Consider the following 23,077-nt stretch of genomic DNA (forward strand, 5'->3'; position numbering starts at 1 on the left):
CTGATTCTTCCCTGGCCTCCCCGAAACCGCCACCTCTGCTCCCGTTCCCTAACGTGGTCCGGGGAGGCCTTGTAGCACTCCTCCTCGACACGCAGAGCGAGCGCAGCCGCGGGCCCCGGCAGGTGCGGCGGCCTCGAACCAGTGGCGGGCGGCCCGGCCCCGCCCCAGGGCTCTGCAGGTCCCGCCGCGTGCGCCGGGCCCGCCCAAGGGGCGGTCGGTCGGTCAGTCGGTCTGTGGCAGGGCGGGACGGGACAGGATAGTACGGGACAGGAGGACCGTGCGCGGCGCGCAGGGTGGAGGCTGTCTCTGGCCGCGCCGAGCGGCCCCCGCTGGCTGGCGGCCGGTGGTCACGCTGCGGCAGCGCCACCGCTTCGCCTCCGCGCCGGGGCCGGGCCGGGCCACGCTGCGCCCGGGATTGGCTGCGCCGCTGCCTCGTCCCAGAATGCAGCGCATGGCGCGTCATTGAAGAGAGACCATGATGGCGGCGGCCGCGGCGGCGGCGGGGGGGGCCCCCGAGGTGATCGCCCAGCTGGAGAACGCGGCCAAAGTGCTGATGGTGAGGCGGGCAGCGGCGCGCGCCGCGCCCCGAGCGGCGCCTCGCGGCGGGGGTGCCCGTGCCGCCCCTTTTCCCTTCCCCGCCTCCGCTCCCGCTGCCCTCGCCCCTCAGGCGCGGGGCTCGAGGCGCAGCCCGCCGGGGTGCGGCGACTGTCGCCCCCTCCTCGGCTTCTCCCGCTCCCCGACCGGCCCTCTCCTCCGCGGGCAGCCGCCACCTCGCCGGCTTCTCCCTGTCACCCTGCAGCCTGGTCGGCCCCCGCCGCGCACGCCGCGCCGCTCCTCCATGTGCTGCCCGCTTTCTCCCCCGCCCCGGGCAGGCTGCCGGCTGTCCGCTCCCCGAGCTTCCCGCCGCGGCTTGGTGTCCCGTCCCCTCACGCCCCGAACCCCCACACTGCCATTGTGCACCGCAGAAACCTTAGTTGAAGTTGCCAGTGAGCAGCCCTCCCTGCGACAGGGGCCGGGGCCCCGGGGCGCCGCCCGCGGCAGCGGCGGGACGGTGGGAGGTCGTGCCCAGTCCCCGGCCCGGCGGGGGCAGTGGGGCACCTCCGGCAGCGTGGTGGCGACCTCAGAAGTGCCGCGAACAGGGCTGAGCGTCGCCGCTTCCAGAGTTTTCCACTCCATGGTGGGGCATGGAGTAGTCAGAGGCTGCCGCATAGAAGCAAAGCGATCAGTGGTGCTTCGATCAGTGGTTCTTCGAGCCCTCATCTTGTTACTGCCAGTTAACTGTTCGTGCTCACTGTGAATGTGTTGTGTATTCTATGGCTGCATGGGAAGAGAAAGTCCATATGGCAAAACGCAGATCTAGGGTGAGCTGAATGCCTGTAGCCACGGTTGGTGTTAAAACCCCCTAGTCTTGCATCATTGTAGAAGTTTTTTGTGCCTTCGAATGAGAAACTGTATACTGGCCTGTCGTTTACAGGTCTTACTTGAGGATCTTCTGAAAAGGCTAGCTGAAGGCCTTGCCCACAATTTATCTTACCACAGTATGATTGCAAGAAATAATGTTTTAAAATTATTAATATTCAAGGGATTTTGAAATAACCAAGCAAATAGCAGGAAAGTTTGCATTGTATTGATAACTAATCAGTGGCCAGAACCCGAACAGTTCCAGTTTAATGCCTAGCAGAAGTGGACAGACTGTAGAGCAACCCACAATTAGCTTTACTTGCAGGTGTCCTCGTCAAAACACATGTATGTTGCTCCTTGTGAAATCAAGGCCAGAAAAGCATGACTATATTTCCAACAGGAAAGTAAAGGCAGATAGCTCATCAGCAAGTACTAATCCTTTTAGAGGAAAACTCAAAGTATGTGAACACTAAAACATGAATTATTGGGCATTCTTGTAATGTCTGTGTATCAGTTTTAAAATAACACAGTTGCTGTAATGAGCAGAAGTGTTTGTGTAGAGGAAATACGTAGTAAGTAGTATTATGAGACAGAACACATGAGGATGGAAGCTGGCAGTTAGGTAGTTTTCAGTGTAAACTGATGCTGCTTGGAGTGGCATATCCAGAGTTTTGCGTTGTGCATGAAAATTCAAATGTTACTTGTGTTGGTATCATTTGCCTAGTATTGGCCCGCCGTTGTAGAGGGAAGATGCAGTGAAAAGTTGCAAGCCCTACAGGATAACGTTTGTGCTTCTGTTAAAGAACAGGTGCTGAACTTGCTGGTAAAAATATGCCTTGGGTTTGCAAGGACATTGTTGTTAGGATCTTCTTTGGATTTCTAGGTCACTCTCTCGTGCCAGCTTCTGATAGTATGAAAGCTGACTTGTTGTGGTCATTAGCTTTTTCTCGTTGTTCTTTTCCCTTTTCTACAGCTACTCTTGGAAGTTTCATAGATGGCACTGAGATGGCAAGTTAGGTGGCTCTTCCTGCGGAAGCTGTGTAAACAAGAGATACTTATTAAAGCTGTCCATGAGGTTAAGAGAGCTGGGTTGGCTGTAGAGGAGCTGTGAGAACCTGTTTAGGGTGATTGCTCTATGTTTCTTCTCAAAAATTGTGAAGCCTTTGGAGTAATGGATGGGAGGAGGAGTGCACCTCACCAGGTGCTTTACAAAGGTGGATGTGAGACCCCAGAAACTGAAAGGATTATACATTTGCTTTCATTCTTTCTCACAACTGTGGCAAAACAAGAGCTGAATCATGTTTCAGGACTGCACCTGGGCAGCAGTGATGTTAATTTAGCTAGAGGTCTACACTGTTCGGTAAAATCTGGTAAAAGGTCCACTTGGAGGTGAGGGTGACTGTGTGTGGCACTTGGGAAACATGAAACAATCAAGTAAATTGGTGGAATCACTTAGTTGTTTATGTAAAAAATCTAAGGACTTGGGGGAGGGTGGTGGACATAGTGCTAGTAATGGACCTCATGAATAGGGGCTGGCACCTTGCAGTGGTGCCATACCTGAAGCAGTGGCGTAGGGCAAAGCTGTGAATGGTTTTGAGAATGGCAGAAAGTTTTAACTGGGCAGGAAGTCCTGGAAGGATTCGGCAATGTTTTCTTGTGGGAGCTGACACAGTAGCAGTCCTTACAAAATACAGTTGGAGACATCAAAGGCAGTGCAACATACCTGAGCATGGATCAGGGAGTGGTGGTGGTTTATGTGATATTTGTCTTGATTTCAAACTGAAATACTGAGCCTTGGGGAGAATAATGGACTAGAGGAATTCAGACATGCTAATAAAAAACTTGAATGTGTTTAAGTTTTCTTGAGGGTAGCTATGGATTACTGTGAAGTCTCTAAATCATCAGTAAGTATTTTCATAATTCTTTTTAACTTGCTCTGGGTTACTTGAGTTTTCTTTTTGGAAAACTGTATTTTGTATGTTGGGTAAGAGACATGTTAGCTCTGATCTTGTAAACTGGTTATCTTTATTGACTTGACAAGCCATGGCATGCAGTGCATAAAAACTGGGAAGATTCACAGAATCACAAACACATGCAGGTTGGAAAAGACCCTCAGGATCACCAAGTCCAACCAATAACCCTACTCTACAAGGTTCACCATATCCCCAAGCATCACATCCAAACGACCCTTAAACACGTCCAGGGTTGGCAACTCAACCACCTCCCTGAGCAGCTCATTCCAATCCCTGACCACTCTTTCTGTGAATTTTTTTTTCCTAATGTCCAGTCTAAACCTACCCAGTGGTAGCTTGAGGCCATTCCTTCTTGTTCTATCAATAATTACCTGTGAGAAGAGACCAGCACCAGCCTTTCCACAATGTCCTTTCAGGTAGTTATAGACAGCAATGAGGTCTCCCCTCAGTCTCCTCTTTTGAAACTAACCAGCCCCAGCTCCTTGAGTTGTTCTTTATAGGCATTATTCTCCAGGCCCTTTGCCAACTTTGTTGCCCTTCTCTGCATTTGCTCCAGCACCTCCACATCTCTCCTGTATTGAGGTGCCCAAAACTGGACACAATACTCAAGGTGTGGTTTCGCCAGAGCTGAGTACAAGGGGACAATCACCTCCCTGCTGCTGCTGGACACAGCAGGATGCCATTGGCTTTCTTGGCCACCTGGGCACACTGCTTGCTCATATTCAGTTGCTTGTCAGTTAGAACCCCCAGGACCCTTTCTGCCAGACAGCTTTCCAGCCACACTTCCCCAAGCCTGTAGAGTTCCTTGGGGTTGTTGTGACCCAAGTGCAGGACCTGGCATTTGGCCTTGTTGAAGCTCATCCCATTAACGTCCCATTGATCCTATCTATCCAAGTCCCTCTGTAGAGCCTCCCTCCCCTCATGCAGACAAACACTCCCACCTAACTTGGTGTCATCTGCAAACTTGCTGATGACACACTCTTTGTCTTCTTCAAGGTCATCAATAAAGATGTTAAACAGAAGTGGTCCCAACACCCTGTGAAACACCACTTGTTACCAGCTGCAAGCTGGTCTCTCACCAAGCCCTTCTACAGCTGTACAGAAATGCTTTTCCTATGTTACTAATAATGTCTTTTGGCAGGTTCTAAATAGCCCATGTTCAAAATGTTTAGTTTGGGAAATGACTGAAATTTGGTCTAAGTTGAAGAGTTAAAAAAGGTGAATGTGTCAACTCAAAAGATGAATTATTAGCTGCTGGATGTGACTTTGAGTGCTAGTCCTGTGACAGTTTTCTTTCGTAGGTGCATTTTGGGTACCTAATCCCTTTCCCATAAAGCTAGAGGATATTTACTCGAAATAAGGTCCCCTAGTGCCTTGTAACTTGTAACTTAAAGTGTAACAGTGTAGTTGTTCAGTTCCACATGCACCTTTGACCCATGAGACTTTGTCTTGGTGAAGACCATAAACTGCACAAATGTACTGCTCTTCCATTTCCAATTGGTATGGCATCCCCTATCCAAACATTTATGGTTCTTATCTATTATATTCTTTTTAACTCAGATGGTAATTAATGCCAAATATAATTAGCATCAGTTAAGCACTGTTTTAATAAGTGCCTTCATGGATGAGAGAAGACATAGAGTGTAGTATTAAGGAAAGCAATGTGTCATGCCATAGATGAAAAGCTGGAGTAAAAGAAAAGTAGGAAGCATGCATAAGACTGTTTAGTTATAGCTGAGAATTCTTTAAAGTAGGTTGAAATCTCTTAGCGTATGATATTCTGTGACACCTAAATGGAAATTCATGGGTTATAATTTGCTTCTCCACCCCTCCCAAAAATGGGATGTTCTGTTCCTACCTGCAGCTCCACTTTCTCCCTTGTGACCCTGTGATGAACATATTAATATTGCTGAGATGGCATAGGAATTAACAAAGGGAATGGATTTTTGTCAGGTTAGCAAGATGAATTGGCTATCTGTGCAGCCATTTACCTTCCAGAGCTACCACGGAAAGGGCTGAAATTAGATTTTGGCCCCTATTAGAAGTGGTGAGCTGTCAGGTTGGCTCAAGTGTATCATATACCTTCACTGTACAATTTACTTGCTAACTCAGACTGCCTTGATAGTAAAAATGTCAGACTTTTCTTAGAGGTGCACAATGAAAAGACAAGAGGTTACAAGTTCCAGAAAGGGAAGTTCCAGCTGCAGAGAAGGAAAAATAAAATTAAAACCTCACAGTAAGTGTGGCTATTGTGAAGGCTGCCTAGAGAGGCTCTGGGATCTCCCATCTTCAGAAATACTTAAAACTTGACTAAACAAGGTCTCAAACAACCTGATCTCACTTTAAAACAAGTTCTCTTTTGGGCAGGGGACTGAGTGAAGTGAGGTCTAGAGGTCCCTGTTATCCTAAGCTATTCTATGCAGCATAGGTCTGGGTAGCATTAACAGGTTCAGGAACATTTGAGCAGAAGAATTCCCTTCTTTGAAAGTTTGTAAATGTTCTCATTTCATTGGGGTCTGTTTTAGGGGTGGTGGGGATTCACACATTATCTTTTTGAGATACTACTTAGTTTGTGGCTTATCCTGCTCTTCTGAGAGGCCTCAGGCTAAAGTTGGGTAGTCTGAGAATGGTCATGCACACTTCTCTTCAAGATACTGAAATAAGTTTATAGAATAGGAATATAAAGGAACACATGATTGTCCTTAAACTCTGAGACTGAATTTTTTATATCATCTACCCCAACAATTTGTATGGTTGGGGTTTTTTTTCCAAGCTGCCTTTCTTGGAGTCCAGGGCTGTGACAATTCTCCTTTCACAAGGAAGTTCAATTTCTCATTGCAACCTGTCTATTCTTCGTTGTGGGGCAGTTTTTCAGGCTGTGAAGCATGACTGATAATGAGGGTGAAAGGCAGAGATGGACTAGCACTGGTTTTGCTATGGCAAGTTACATATTGGAAACCATTGGACAAACTAATTGTTCCAATGCTGAGAAGATTTGTTGAAGTCCTGCTAGTTATCATTGAGCAAAACAAGATGGATTTTTGTGCTGTATTATAGCTGGATTAGACCAGATATCTGCCCAGATGAGTTCTGTTTCCAGTGATCACCTCCAGCTACTGATTTAGAGAAGGGATCTGGAAAACAAGGGCAATCATTTTACTAGTATACACTTTACCTAATTTCAGTTAGCAATTTGAAGAGCTCAAGGTAGCTTTAGAAGAGAATAAACCAGGTTGGAAGAGACCTTCAAGGTCATTGTGTCCAACCTATCATCCAACACCACCTAATCAACTAAACCATGCAACCAAGTCTCTTACTGAACACCTCCAGTGATGTTGAATCTACCACCTCCCCGGGCAGCCCATTCCAATGGGCAATCACTCTCTCTGTGTAAAACTTCCTCCTAACCTCCAGCCTAAACCTCCCCTGGCGCAGCCTGAGACTATGTCCTCTTGTTCTGGTGCTGGTTGCCTGGGAGAAGAGACCGACCTCTGCCTGTCTACAACCCCCCTTAAGGTAGTTGTAGAGAGCAGTAGTTGTAGTTGTAGAGAGCAATAAGGTCACCCCTGAGTCTCCTCTTCTGTTTAAAGATTGTTGATCAACTTTTCGTCCACACATGTGTCCAGTTGTTTCTGGAATGAATTTGTATTTTTAAGTTTCTTAATTCTTATATTATCATTGTCTGACAGTAATGAGTTTCCCTGGTGTTTTTGGATGAAAGCACATTATTGAGAGAAGCCTACTGTTGGGTCATTTCATTGTTTCTTGAGTTATGAGAAATACCTGGTCACTGTTCTGACTTTTTTCCCTGTGATATCCTTCGTGGTTTTTATAGCTCTATGTTGTATTGCCTCCTTCAGCGATCTCTCAGCTAAGCTGAAGGGTCTTGTCAGTTTTCCATGTGGGAGATTCCCCATACATCTAATCATCCCTGTACTCTTCTCAAGCTTTTTAGATTTATAATACCATTTTTGAGATAGACTGACCAGAACTACATTCTTTTGTGATATGTGTACTTGAGGATTTTAAATGACTGTAAACTTCTGGTATTCTTCTATATTCCTTTCCCAACAGTAGTTAACATTGTGCTTTTCTTTACTACTTCAGCACAGCAAGGTAATGTTTTCTTTTGATGGAGTGGTATTAAGTAACTTAAAGTCCTTTGTGTGTATATGTAGGTTTTTTCATTTTGCTTAAGAACTGGTATGGTTAGTGCATTTTACAGGCACACAGATTACAGCTTGGGAGATAAGTACATGCAGTGTGTGGCATGATATGAAACTTTCACCTGGGAGCTGAGAACTAATGTGCATGGAGCATATCTGAAGCACATGGTGCTAAGGGTGAGGAACTGAGAGTAGGAATGTGAGGATTGATACAGATTCTGATACCTTTGAAAAGCAAAGATAGCATCTGGTGAAATGAAAATCTAACAAAATAAGATTCTTCATGCTTAGGGTTTATTTCCCTTGACTGTTTCACAGAGGGAGTGTTGTCTTTTTGAACTGAGATGATGTTTCACACTTATGCTGATGCATCAGTGACAAGTCAAGTATTTCTGTATTTTGTTCTGAGTTGTCAATGAAACTACTATGTGCTCTTAGATTCATCTACTTGGGAGCTTCATTAGTCCGTAATTCCATCTGGATAATTCTTCTGTAGGCACTACCTACTGCTGTCTTCCCTTTAGCCTGCTTCCTAAGAGTCTTACCATTTACACTAATGTGTTCATTAGTTAATTAACAGCTTTCCATATGGAGGGGGAGGAGGAATCCTTTTGATTATTAAGTTGAGCTGATGGTGTCACAAGCAGCTATGTAAAATGTTCCTTTCTATCAATTTCTGGCACTGTTACGATACTAAAAACTCTTGTCGGCATTAGGTATGCCTCAAACTCTGCTACTTCTGATACTTGATGAGTGGCAAGCTGTAGAGTGCTGTCTTTGGCTCTATGAAAACATAGAATAGCAGTACACCCACCTGGGTGGCTACTTGGTGAACTGAATTGGGAAGTGGATGCAGTGAGTAAAGGACTTTTTAATGCAGGTAATTTTCACTGTGCTGCATTATAAACAATTTTGCTGCTTTGACAGAGATGAAAAAGCTTGCCTATGCTCCTGAAAGAAACTATGATCGAATTATTCTGTTAAACCACTTAGGAAGCAGCAGATATAATTCCCTTTGTCTTCATATCAAGACTGATTTTATTTGTTTGTTTGTTTTTAATAGAAAATGCACTTAAAGTTATTTGGAGCAAGTCAATGAAGTTTTACTGCTTTTGCTACTCTGGAAGTCAGCTAAGTTGGCTACCTAATTAAAAATTTACAGAACTGTGAAAGAGAGTATGAAGAATGGCTAATGTGGATTTCAGTATTTATTGTCGTGCTGTTTGACTGTGTTACACACAGCCATGCAGAATAGTAGAGGCACAGCCATGGTAGTGTTGAAAATATAACTTATGCCAGAGTCTCTTGAAGGCTTTTTATAATTAATTTGTGGCTGTGAAATCAATTAAGTGCAGAAAGGTGTTTTGCTATGAAACTTCAGAAAGCTTGGCTAAGGGGAAGCACATTTACAGGGAGAGTGATTGGCCATTGGAATGGGCTGCCCGGGGAGGTGGTGGAGGTGTTCAGGAGGAGACTTGATGGGGTGCTTGGTGCCATGGTTTAGTTGTTTAGGTGGGTTGGATTGATCAATGGGTTGGACACGATGATCTTGAAGGTCTCTTCCAACCTGGTATTCTATTCTATTCTATTCTATTCTATTCTATTCTATTCTATTCTATTCTATTCTATTCTATTCTATTCTATTCTATTCTATTCTATTCTATTCTATTCTCAAGTGATTGAGAAAAATCATTACTTGTCTTTTTGTTGGATTGACTGTCTGCTAGTTTAGTGAATTGAGCTGGCTTCTGGAAGAAGAAGGAGGTCCATCACTGCATTGCTTCTCTGGGAACCACAACCTTGGAGTTTTGGGGAGGCAGCCCCTATTCACTACTGTCATCTTAGAGCAGGATCCTCTTGTAATGAAGGAAGAGAATAATACCAGCATCCTTCACAAATGTGTTTTGGAATCTCTTCATGGGAAGATCTGTAGAAAAGTTATGTGATCCTTGTCTTTTTGTGAACTTTACTGAAGTTTTCTGTTTTCCTGGTAAAAGTAGACACTAATGCTTAGACTGCTGGTGTTTTGAAAGGGTTGCTCTGGTATGGCATTAAGGCTGTGTTGGAGTGGGAGTTATATTCCTTGACTTCTTACAGTTTTTCAGAAATGGGTAACTTGATGGGTTTGAAAATGCCAAAAGATGGTTGAGCCATGTTCAAGCAGTTCTTCAGGCTGCTTTGGAAAGAGCTTGAATTTGGCTCTTTCACATTGCAAGTGAATATCCTGACTGCTGAGTTTTTTGCTCCAGCAACAGGTGAAGGTGGGCAGAGGTAGTTCACAGATATCTAGTCTGACTTCCCTGCCAATACAGGAGTGCCTAGATCATGTTGCACAGGAGCGTGTCCACAAAATGGGCTGCAGCATCATTAACATGGAGTCTGAAAATGCAGTAGTTGGGTGTACTCCAGAGGCTGGTGGATTGTCCTGCACCACAAGGGATCTATGTCTCTGGGAGCTAAGTACTGGTTTGTACAGAGATTGATGGTCAGTTGGATGCCAGCCCAATATCATTTATAAAACAATATTCCAACTATTAATTATGTCATTAGTGATGATATGCAAACAGTATCAAACAGTAGAAACAACTGTACAAACGTAAACCACATTGGCTCATTTGTGCACTCATTGAGGAGTTATTGCCCAACTGCCACCTTTCTGTCATGGGGTGCCACAAGAGAAGTCATACCTCCATGCATTGCCTACCTGAGGATAGGTGAAGAGTTCCCATGCAGGGGGGCAAGGTCCTTTCTGGACCAGGATCTACATGTGTAGCTTTTCTGCCTTGGGCATGCAGCAAAATCTTTTTGATGATTTTGTCTGGCTCTGCTAATAGGTGGTCTTCAAGGTTTTGAAATGAACATCCTCAAACTCTATCTGCCACAGTTTTATCTTGGCATCACATGGGCTCTTCGGTCAGGTCCTCATTCATTTTGCCATGACTTTACCCAGGCATTGTTGGCGGACCCTGCCTGCCTGCTGTGGGTTTCACCTTACAGTTCAGTTAGTTTCTTCTTAGGTTACACCCCTCATCTTAAAGCTACGTTTTACACGTTGGTCTCTGGTAGATCTCATGAGAACTCCACAGCATCTGTAGTATATATGTTTGTGTGGGTATACAGTAACTGGAGATCCTCAAATGGGAGACCAGACCTGTATCTCTTGTTGCAACAGGACTACAGACCTGGGGAGGGAAGTATAGGGGCAAAATGTTCCCCTCTTGCAGCTGGAGATGCTGGTTTGATATTAGATGCCTTAAAACTGAATTTGTCTGTTGTTAAAGCAGTGGCTGAAAGAATTTATATTTCATTGATCTTATGTGCAGAGCTTTGCATGCTTTCTGCTCTGATCAGACTTTTGGGATTTTTATGTTGGGTTTTTTTTCATTAAGGTCTTAACTGTTCACATTTAGCCTTTTATCATCTCATTAGTCACTGACTTCTACTTGTTTTGCTAATTATGCTGCTGCTATTTGACTTTTCTTTCAACCATGCTTTTTTGGTAGCTTCCCAGATCTTGCATGGTTATTGAGAAACTGTGCAAAACATATGCCCTCCTCTCCAGTGAAGAAAATGCAAATAGCACTTTCCTTACCTGTCAGCAACACTAAAAAGCCTAACCCAAAACCCAAACAAGCTTCTTCCTGAGAGATTTAGGGAGGCTTACTGCAAAGCCTTTATTTTCTGAGGTTGTTTTAAGTGGGATTAAGAGCAGGTGTTGAGTAGCTTCAGGACAATGAATTGTTAATTTGGGAATATATAAATATTCAATTCTGATCTCAAAAGAAGTGGCAGTATTGTTTCTGGAGCTCTTCTTCTCTTTGTGTTACAATAACATTCCCTCTAACAGTGCTGAGAATAAAATATGTAATTATGACTACATTTCTTCACAGGAATTTTTTAGTATGTGGAAGAGCCCTGTGACTCTTCAGAACTTAAGACTTAGCTGATTTATGCAGGTTTCTCAGAGTGGGCTTGGGCACTTTAAGGGGGTCTTAAAAATTGCCTCTTCTGAATAAACCCCCAAAATATGTGGATGTAGAATAAAAGAAAACAATTATTGAAAGCTTTTTAGAGGAGTATTTATCAAGATATGTATTGTGCCATCTGCTCCTTTGTATGTTGAAGGATGGATACAGAGATATGTAACTTCTTCAGTAACATGGTTCAGGCTGTATCTGCAAGAGCAAAACAAAGTAGTGAAAGAAGGTAGAAGTATGTGGCATCCTGCCTTCTCAAGTGTGCACAGTACTGTGTATATTTCTGCCCTTTTCCAGTAATAGGCAAAATCTTAGGGAATGGAACTTTTTCTAGATTTCATGTCTCTATAGTTACATTTGTTTGCTTACAGCATTCAGATATTGTATCTGCCTGTAATTAATGCTGTAACAGTTAAAAGCCATTAATGAAAGCAGGTGTTTAAGGCTGTGCCATTTTCAAAGCATGCTGAGACAAAGGAGTGTTCCAAATCTAATGTAGATAAACTTTGAAAACATTGCCCATTGGAATGGACTGCCCAGGGAGGTTGGTGGAGTCGCCGTCACTGGAGGTGTTCAGGAGGAGACTTGACAGGGTGCTTGGTTGCATGGGTTAGTTGATTAGGTGGTGTTGGATGATAGGTTGGACACTATGATCTTGAAGGTCTCTTCCAACCTGGTTTATTCTATTCTATTACCTCATTTTTAACCAACTCCTTCTAAAGAACCATGGTGGGACAAAATGGCTTTGAAATTTTAGCAAGATTGGTGGAGGAGGAAGTGCTAAAACCTGAATTTTGGCAGGGAACCAGACTGCCCTGTGTTGCCTGCCTTTCTTCATTAACTTGGTGGGAGGAAATGCTTCTGTCATAGGAGGCAAAGCCTAAAACTATCAGAAACCAAAATGCATCACTATCTCAGTTTAAATCTTTCACAGAGTAATGATTTCTAACTTTTGTGCTGGGGGGTTTGTGTGAGGTGGGTGAGGGGTTACCCATGTGATGTCCTGTTACTCCTGTGATGTCCTGCTCCATCTGTACATGCTCACTGTAGAAGGCTACGTGCAAGTAAAATTAATACCACCCTTGCAGCAATGGGTGGTTATAGCTGTTCTTACAGCAAGTGTGGTTTGAAATTGGAGAACAGAAAAAAATAGATACTGTAAGAAAGTTCTTTGCATACAGATAATTTTCAAGTTTCTCTTGCAGGAGGAGAGCAATTGCTGATCATGTTGGATGTGCAGTGAGCTTGATAAATGGGTTATGTATCACGTACATCCCAGCTGGTGGACTTGGGGAAGTTAGTGTTGCCATTACCAGTGTTTCCATGATTTGCTTTCTAGTAGAATAGAATAGAATAGAATAAACCAGGCTGGAAGAGACCTTCAAGATCATCGTGTCCAACCTATCATCAATATCAGTATCACAGTATCACCAAGGTTGGAAGAGACCTCAAAGATCATCAAGTCCAACCTGTCACCACAGACCTCATGACTAGACTATGGCACCAAGTGCCATGTCCAATCCCCTGTTGAACCCCTCCAGGGACGGTGACTCCACCACCTCCCTGGGCAGCACATTCCAATGGCGAATGGCTCTCTCAGTGAAGAACTTTCTCCTCACCTTGAACCTAAACTTCCCCTGGTGCAGCTTGAGACTGTGTCCTCTTGTTCTGGTGCTGGTTGCCTCAGAGAAGAGACCAACTTCCTCCTGGCCACAGTCCCCCTTCAGGTAGTTGTAGATAGCAATGAGGTTTCCCCTGAGCCTCCTCTTCTCCAGGCTAAACAATGCCAGCTCCCTCAGCCTCTCCTCATAGGGCTGTGCTCAAGGCGTCTCCCCAGCCTTTTCCTTCTCTGGACACGTTCAAGTGTCTCAATGTCCTTCTTAAACTGAGGGGCCCAGAACTGGACACACATGGGTCACAAGAGTTTGTTACTGAAAACTTTGTCTTGAGATTCACCATCACAATCCTTCAATTTTTTTAAGCCATGTCTGTACTATTTTAGAGGTACAGAAATTAGCGATACAGCAATGAACTCTTTGAGTCTTGGAATCAAGTTGTGGTTAGGATTTGAGGGGCTGTGGGTGGGCTAGGGCCCTATTTCTTGCCAGAGAACCAGGTCCTGCTGAAGTCAAAGCAAGGTGATTTTGTTAACTTTAAATGATTAAAAAAAAAAGATGGAATCATGAGATTTTCCATACATGTTATGTGTAGGTATGATGTTTTTCTTATATTTGTCCTTTACTTCCATATTGAGTTGTACTTGTTCTGTCCTTACTGTGCATGTGGTATGCATAGGTTGACTTCTTGTTGCCTTGCAGGGCCCTTCTGACTTCAAGGGACTCTGTGTGCGCTTGCCTATTGCTATTAGCCAGACATTTTATTGCACTTATTGCACTGGTTAGGCCACACCTCGACTACTGTGTCCAGTTCTGGGCCCCTCAGTTTAGGAAGGATGTTGACTTGCTGGAGTGTGTCCAGAGAAGGGCAACGAAGTTGGTGAGCCCTATGAGGAGAGGCTGAGGGAGCGGGGATTGCTTAGCCTGGAGAAGAGGAGACTCAGGGGTGACCTTATTACTCTCTGCAACTAACTTAAGGGAGGTTGTAGACAGGTGGAGGTTGGTCTCTTGTCCCAGGCTACCAGTACCAGAACAAGAGGACACAGTCTCAAGCTGTCCCAGGGGAGGTTTAGGCTGGAGGTTAGGAAGAAGTTCTATACAGAGAGAGTGATTGCCCATTGGAATGGGCTGCCCGGGGAGGTGGTGGAGTCACCATCATTGGAGGTGTTCAGGAGGAGACTTGATGGGGTGCTTGGTGCCATGGTTTAGTTGGTTATGTGGGTTGGATTAGTTGATAGGTTGGATGTGATGATCTTGAAGGTCGCTTCCAACCTGCTCTATTCTATTCTAATCAGCTGAACAGAACTGCTGATTGGAGTTTGATTGTACTTTAAAGGGTTAGAACAGTGAATATGGAGATTAGGAAATTATCGTTTAAAGGTCTGCTCGGTAACCTGGTGTCAGCATTCATCCTCTGAGTGTCCACTGTAAGTTAAATATCCATTATAAGACATTTCTAATATTTATCAGTTGTCAGTGTGCTTAAATTGATGTCCTAACTGCAGTTTTGGAGGAAACAGTAACAAAGAATATGAAGCGCACACATATTTTTCTGAAGTATTTTGTCTTCACTGCTATGTTACACTGTCCCTGGGTTTTCATTGCCTAAACTTACAGAAGTGAAAGACTACTTAAGTTTATTCTGATTTTTTTGAAACACTTTCTTGACTCCAGACACTGTAAAGAAAACATTACAATTTAAAAAGAAAGCCAGATTTAAATGTAAGGTCTGTGGTAATTCTGTGCTGCTTTTGTGATTATTTTATATGGAACTCTGCAAGCCAGCACTGACAAGTTTAAACTGTTAAATGCAGAACTTCCCATGGAGAATTCTTCTGGAGCAATCCTCTGTAGGGTGGATGAATTTGAGGCTGGTCCTGTTCACCTAATGAATCATAGAATCAGTCAGGGTTGGAAGGGACCACAAGGATCATCTAGTTCCAACCCCCCTGCCATGGGCAGGGACACTTCATACTTGATCAGGCTGGCCAGAGCCTCATCCAGCCTGGTCTTAAACGCCTCCAGGGCTGGGACCTCAACCACCTCCCTGGACAACCCATTCCAGGGCTTCACCACTCTCATGGTGGAGAACTTCCTCCTCACATCCAGCCTGCATCTCCCACCTCCAGCTTCATTCCATTTCCCTTAGTCCTATAACTACCTGAGATCCTGAGAAGTCCCTCCCCAGCCTTCTTGTAGGCCCCCTTCAGATACTGGAAGGCCAGATGCTTCTAGAAGGTTGGCGTGAGTCAATGTGCTGCTAGTTCAGTTGAGATTGTGAATTTTCTTGTTGAGTAATGTGCATTGTGGTCAGAAAGGAGGAAGTCCTAAATATTCGGTGAGGAGACTGACAACAATCAGAGATGATAGTAGATAAACAGTTGACATAGGTGCATAGATGAGCTGTGTACCATCCATTTGTCAGTGTCTTACCACAGCTAGGTGGTAAGACACATCATCCTCTTACTCTTTTATCCTCCTTCTCTGTAGTCCTGCTTCCTTGCCCAAAGACTGCACTCCACCTTCCTCCTTTTTGCCTTTCAAGTCCTACCTGCTCTTCTTCAATCAGCAGGTGCTGGTTACATCCTTTGATGCCGAGAAGCAGAATGAACAGCGGAAGCTATTCTTCTGCAGATTGGCTACCACAAATCATGAATCTGAAGTGTATTATGCACAGAAATGGTAGTTTCAGTGGAGAACCAGCTCTATTTCTTAGTAGAGGAGTAAAATCTCAGTAGTTTTATTGCTTATCTTGGAGAGGAAGCCTTATCTCAGAAAACTTTTGGATATTGATGGTAATGATTTACTTTGTCTTTCCAATCAATTAATGTGTGTATGTAGTATCTTACAAAAGACCGTTTCAAAGCTGAGAATAAATCACATCATAAACCACAATTTATCTCCCATTTTACTTGCAAAAGACTTAATAAAGTGCTTCAGCTGCAAAATAGGAAACAAAATCTGATATGAAGGGGGGAAAAAAAAACCCAAGTATTTTTCTTTCCCTATTGTTAAGTCTCTGCAGAAGATGTGTAGGAGGTAATTCTTCCAGCCGTCACGCATTTGTTCCAAGTACATACATTAAAAAATACAGGGCACTCTGGGGTTTAAATAATTACTTTTTGGATTTTTTTTTTTAAACCAAAGTTTTTGTTCAGAAAGTTTGAAATTTCTACCATTTTGTCTCTGCAGGTCCAATTAGAAGCCGTCTATTGCATCTTTCTTTCCAATCTTGAGTATCTGTTTAGTCGGGAGATAAGTTATTGCTGTGATTTAAATGATTGTTCCCAAAAGCAAGTGAAAAGGAACATAGTCCAAGTTGTTTTAGCTGGACTTTTTTGTAGTAACTTAGGTATTAGTTAAGGTACTGGCAGTCATCTAACAACAGAACTGAATTGGACAGTAGAAGCTGCTATATGGATACCAGTTATCCAATTTCTGGCCTAGTGCCCAAGGCAGCAATGTCTTATCCACTCATGAAGCAGTTGTTGAACGTTGCAGAGCTGAGCATCTTCATGCAGCTAGAATTGTTGGTTAGTGGTATCTGCTTCATTACTTGATCAGACATCTCTGTCTTGTCAAGTATCTATGTCTGTTAGAGAAGTAGGATGAGTGGCTGAGAAAGCAAGTGTGGCTAGTCAGCCAGTTCTCTATCTGACCTCTGCATTTGATCTGCTTGATTTAGCTATTTTAATAAGGTAAGTCACAGTTATTGAATTTGGTAGAGTTAAACTTGGAATCTCTTTATTCTGATAATCTGATTCTTTTCTATAACTGATCTATATAGCAGAACTGTACTGTTGAGTAATTGTTAGGGAGGGATTTGTTATTTAACATACAGAATTCTGGTTCTGGTGGGTTTGAGCAATCGGTAGAAGAGCAGAGCAAGTTAAATTCCATGACTTGATTATTTAGGTTTGTTGCAGTTACAATTGCTTACATGGATAGAGTAATATATTTAACTGTCTTCAGTGCAGTGTATGCACTAGATTAAAAATTATTGCATGCCCTTGTGTTTGATTTTTTTCATTCCCCCCCTTTTTTTTTTCTCTTTCTATTTTTGCCCGTATTTCTCAGCTATGTTATCACTATCACATGGTGTTCCCCTGCACATGCTTCTCAGGTTCACTCATGATCTTTCTCCTTTCCATATGCCTTACTGTTACTTGGCTTCCCTGCCTGCTGGGACATGTTGGCAAGCCATCTGGGCCTTCGTTAGTTCTTGCTTCTGTGAGCATGTTTTGCCTGATGGTGGCTGTCAGCAAGGTCCAGACCCAGTGGTGCCATTGCCGTCTGTGGTGGCTTTTGCTTATCCTCATATACTGATGGAGGTTCAGTTTCCTATTCTTCTGTTAGGCGTCCAGGCTCTCCACACTGGTCTGAAGAACAACTAATGTGCTTAATTGGTTTTTCATAAGCTGATAAAAGCCCACAGTTCAGGAGCAATTTTATTTTAACCTTTTGACTGTAGAGAAGGCAACATTCCTCAATGTATTTGTGAAGCTTAGTTTGGAGAGTTTATGGTAAATTTTATGAAGTCACACTGCAGTAGAAATCTCAGACTTTTGTTTCTGCCCTCAAACCCTGTCAAGTTTGTAATGCACTTCACTCGCAGACATAAACATTGCCTGTGGCAAGAAAGTTTCTTCTCAGCTTTAGTAGTAGCAGGTGCAAGCATTTTGGTCTTTTTTTAAACCCAAGAAAATTTTCTTCATAGGCATGTTTGCCTTTCCATAATCCTACTAGTGTTTAGGCTGTGCTGTTCATAGGGGACCTTTCTTGTAGGTGGAAATACTGTGGGTGTCAGCTGAAAACGTTCTGGTGCACTCTCTGTGTTCTCTGAAGCAGCAAATCTGGAGGAGTGTGTGACTGTTCTTTGTGACATGCTAATTTTCAGATTTCCCCCAGTGTAATTGTAGAAAGATGCTGAATTCTGCTAGATTCAGTGCTGTCTTGCTTTAGCAGAAGTCTAGGAAAAATCAGAATTTGTCTGCAGCAAGCTTTTCTGTCTGCACAGTGTTTATCCCATCCTTAATTTTGTTGATACATGATAATGGGCAAGACTTTTTCTTAGTGAAGTTATGATTCAGAGATGACACTACAAACTGTTTAACTAGTTATACTTAAATATAAAGCTAATATGTTACTGATTTTAATGATAATTTTGTTGCTTGAATGTTAGAAATCGTTAACTTTAAGATACTGTCACTGTCCACAAGTGACCAATAAGTAGTATTCTTGGACATCATTAAGGAAATAATGTCACTTCTAATAAACACCCAGATTGTCTTTGATCATGTTAATCAATATGAAACTTCCTGAAGAGAATCCCTGGGGGAGGGTGGAGGATTTGGTATGTGGGTTTTTTCTGTTTGGTTGTTGGGTTTTGTTGTTGTTTGTGGGTTTTGTTTGTTTTAGTCGGGGGTTTTATTATTTAAGTAAAAATTTCTTCAGAAATAAGGGAAGGAGCTAAAAAAACCACAGACACCACTTCAAATGTGGATATAGGGGTTGCTTCTTCAGCCTTTTATTGGCAAATACCCGGTGACTTCAACACCAGTCTTACAAAGAGAGCATGTGCTGTTTGCAAGCCATTTGCTACCTTTCTCATGTCTTTATTACCTTTGTTGTTTGACACTCTCCTGTAAATTCCTAATCTTAAATTTCTTGTTTTAAAGGCCTACTACTGAGGTATGAAATGCTTGTACTAAGCATGTGATTCTGAATACATGTGTGTAGCTTCAGATGCTCTGTCTTCATCTAACTACCTCTATTTAAAACAAATCAAAACCCCCAAACCCCCTGTTTTTACCCCATATTTTTCCATATGCACCCTCACCAGATGTTTCCTACTCGTGTCTTTTCCAAACAACAGTTGGTCTACCACTTTCTCCTATCTTTTACTTTCATTTTCTGAGTGTCATTGTGAAATGAAATGTCATCTTACTTGTTTGTGGTAATCAGTTTTCTAAGTGATGTATGCCAATTTTTTGGCCTTTTTAATTGTTCCCAGTCATATGGTCATGCCAATGGCATCCTAGCTTGTATCAGAAACTGTGGCTGGCAGGAACAAAGTGGTGATTGTCCCCCTGTACCTAGCACTGATGAGGCCACACCTCAAGTGTTGTGTTCAGTACTGGGCCACTCAGTGTAGGAAGGACATTGAGGTGCTGGAGCATGTCCAGACAAGGGCAACAAGGTACATGAAGGGCCTGGAGCTCATGTCCTATGAGAAGCATCTGAGGGAGCTGGGGTTGTTCAGTCTGGAGAAGAGGAGGCTGAGGGGAGACCTCGTTGCTCTCTACAGCTACCTGAAAGGAGGTTGGAGCAAGGAGGGGGCCAGCTTCTTCTTGATGACAAGCAACAGGACTAGAGGAAACCACAGAATCACAGTTCATGTCCTGAAATACCTGACCTGTTGCTGTTACATCCGTGTAAGCTGAGATAGGTTATCTGCTGAGATTGGGCTGATTTTACTGGGTTTTGCTGGGCACCAGCTTCCAGGGCTCTTGTGCTCACCTAGAACAGTGTTCATGTAGAGTGACGTTGGTACACAGAATATGCTGGGCTTCCTTTTAAAGCCTCAAGTTAGCTGGACTTGCAGTGTAGGGTTAGTTGGTGTTTGAACAGGGTGAGGGCAGTAGACTATGGGCTTTAAGCTCCCTCTGGTGGCTATATAGTGCAGCTCGAAACTCGCCCGTTGTCTGTTCTGGACAGTTTTGAGAGGCTAAGTGTGCAGTGTATCATATCGTCGTGATTTTTAAAACTAATACAGGAATGCACTGTGCTGTGTGCTTTGCCAATGTGCCAAAGATCTTCTGTAATTAGTCTTCACAGAAGTAGAAGAGTCAAAATAATGTTAAAGATGAAGTCTCTTTTCTAGTTACTGTAAGCATATGGGCTATTTCCCATAAAACTTTAATTCTGTCTATTTTTAAGGGTGCCATAATGTGCTGCTTGTATCCTTGAAAGTGCCCTTAAGTATTACAGAACACTGGAAATAGATGTGATGTCTATGTGACAAATTCAAATATGCTCTGTTAATGCAAAATTAGTTCAGGTTCAGGTAGCTTGGATTTGCCCTTTCTTGTTTTAAGAATATGAATATGACTCCAGATGTGCAAAATGTTATGCCTTGTCACTCCCAAAGGATTCCTTCTAACATGGCTGTAACTAGTGTGGCTTCATGATACTGCAGAGCTGAGAGCTGTATGGTCAGTAGTGCTGAAAGGGCAACATCTCTGCAGTCCTTTACTCCCTGTTGTTACACCAGCTTTGCTACTTGTCTGACTTCTTGATGCTTACTGTGGAGTGCATTCCCCTTGCCTCTCCCTGGTTTTGTTTGGTTTGTGGTTGTTCTTTGGTAGGGGTGGGTTTTTTTTTGTTCTTGTTGGTTGATTGGAATGAAGCTGGAGGTGGGGAGATTCAGGCTAGATGTGAGGAGGAAGTTCTTCACCGTGAGAGTGGTGAAGCCCTGGAATGGGTTGTCCAGGGAGGTGGTTGGGGTGCCATCCCTGGAGGTGTTTAAGACCAGGCTGGATGAGGCTCTGGCCAGGCTGATCTAGTGTGGGGTGTCCCTGCCCATGGCAGGGGGGTTGGAAGTAGATGATCCTTGTGGTCCCTTCCAACCCTGACTGATACTATGATAGGGTTTTTTTTTCTGGTTTGTGGGATAAAGGAGATGACAAGAGGATCCTTTTGGTAGCAGAGTGTTATCTTAATAAGTCACTTGTTCTAAGAAATTTGACTCTTAGTTCTCACAAAACTTCCTTGACCAAAGCTGTTTGTTTCTTGAGAGTTCAGAGTCTTTCCATGATACTGCACAGTAACAGAGCCTGTAGATTAAATGCACTTCAAGTGCTAATTGGTGCTGAAAGGGCAGCCTGTCACCAGCTATTGAGTCCTGTAGTATGCTGCCTTATGGTGAACTAGGTTGGGGAACTGATCCAGATGAAAAAATCCTGCCTTTGGTGGGGTGCTTTTTTGGCTGTCCCTCCCCTTGTTTAGTTCTTTGTGTGTTTGCTCAGATGCTTGTCCATCCAATGGAGGGAGAAAGTGGGGGATGCTTCTGTATTTGGTTTGGTTTATTTGCAGTAGCACTGGCTGAAGTGCAAGTCAAATTGTTGCTGTGTTATTCTTGCATTTTTGATAACCTGCTCTAAATATTCAGTGCAGCTGGCTCTGTTGCAGTGAATGCATCTAGAGTCTACACTGTGAAGCTCTGTCCTTCAAACTGCAGAAAACATGAATGATTAGAAACAGCTGCAGCGGACTGCATACAGCAGAGTTCAGGTTTTATTGCAGACGTGGCACATGTCCCAGTTTGGTGAGGCTGCTTCTTTACAAGTTTACATTTGCTTAAAAAGTTATTAAAGTGTTGGTTTCTGTGGAGTTTAGGAAAGCTTAATGTCCTGAAAGCACTGAGGTATCACCGTGGAGCTTACTTCTGTCTCAGTTATTCAGCAGTGTGTAATGCCCCAAATATCCTAAAGCTTGTGTATGCTTTTGCCTGCAACCTGCTGACTTAGCCCTTGAGATGCTGCTCCAAGCACGTGGAAGACAGAAAGTGTGAACTGAAGGCAGACTGCAGTCTCTGCTCATGTGCAACTGAACACAAGCTGCCACCTACTCTTGTCCCCATAACTGGTCAGGTTGAGATATCCTGCATATGCATTCAGATCATTGCCCAGGGATAACCATTGCTCTGCCCCCAAACTGGCTGTAAATCAGATCAGGTTTGTGAAGGAGTGGAGCATATTTTCTGCACCCATGTGGCTTCTTTGCAGCTGCCTTCTTCCACTGCTTAGTTTGCTCCCCTCACAGGAACCGATCTTACCTGCACAGAAGCCGAGTCAGAAATTTGCTGTGTAAGAAGCAGCACAGCTGTTTGTTAGGACCCCCTTGATCCTGGCATCAGCAGCCTGCTTTCCCTTGCTTCGTTTACTCAAATTACTGAGTTTTAAGATGTGATGTTACTTTCTCATATTTGAACCTTTTGTCATCTTGTGTTTTGTCAAGGATAAAATAATTAAATCAGATTTTGTATATTTTTTTTTACTGTAAAATATTTCACTTCAGCTCAAAACCTTGTTTTTTATGCAAAGGTCTTCATGTCTTTATTCCCAAAGCACTGGGGATAAATCAGACTGGTATTACCTTGTGGCAGTGGAGGGAACGTTGGGCTTGCTCAAAGAGGTCAGGCTGCAATTCAGGCAGTTAGATCTCGTTTGTGCTCTGTAGGCAGTATCCCACCTTGCAGTGCTCCAGGTTACTGTGTGGTTTGCATGCTTTTTTTCATGACTTTTAGGTAGGAAGCACAGTAGAGCTGGTTTTCAGCAGTAGCCATTTCCGAATGTGCTGACCCACCTCTGCAATCAGAGCCTTCACTCAGCGTTATGTCAGCTTCAGCATTAAACACTAGAGGGTAGTACACTACTACAAATACTTTATTTTAAAACATCTCCATAGAAATTTTTTAATCTCTTGAATTTATTGTATATAACTTAATGTTTTAAATCAAATGTGGAACTAAAAGACAAATAGCGTTTTGTTTCTGTGGCTGTGAGTAGCAATGCTTAGTCGTGTGCAATGATGGTTTTGGTTTGAGCAGAAAGAGGATTGGGTTGAATTTAGAACTTATTTCTGTTAGGAAAACAATACTTGGAAATATCCACTCTCTGGCTCAATATTCCCACTTAATTGCATGTGATATAAATACATGTGGTATATAAGAAGAGGCCATGACTGAGAGAGAGCAGGCAGTTTTCTCAAGAGATGCTTGGTTTTAATATACAAGTGCTGGGCCCCATGCTCCTTAACCTCTTTATTGATGATCTGGATGAGGGCATTGAGTCAATCATCAGTAAATTTGCAGATGACACCAAGCTGGGGGCAGGAGTTGATCTGCTGGAGGGTAGAGAGGCTCTGCAGAGGGACCTCGACAG

The 23,077-nt window shown here is 43.5% G+C and overlaps 1 protein-coding gene across 2 annotated transcripts in view; it reads left to right on the forward strand.

Moving 5' to 3' along the window:
• Nucleotides 1-253: 253 nt before the first annotated feature.
• Nucleotides 254-23,077, forward strand: part of XPO4 (exportin 4) — an 87,901-nt gene continuing 65,077 nt past the window's right edge. For both annotated transcript variants that reach the window (XR_010988029.1, XM_068144174.1), the window contains exon 1: nucleotides 254-556. Coding sequence is in view for 1 of the 2 variants with exons in the window: in XM_068144174.1 (XP_068000275.1) it covers nucleotides 476-556 (81 nt within the window). In the remaining variant the exon portion in view is untranslated. The remainder of the gene's footprint in view (nucleotides 557-23,077) is intronic.

This window comes from Melanerpes formicivorus, unplaced genomic scaffold (assembly GCF_026170545.1).
Source record: "Melanerpes formicivorus ecotype bairdi unplaced genomic scaffold, bMelFor1.0.p_v2 SCAF_1, whole genome shotgun sequence".
NCBI classification, from domain to species: Eukaryota; Metazoa; Chordata; class Aves; order Piciformes; family Picidae; genus Melanerpes; species Melanerpes formicivorus.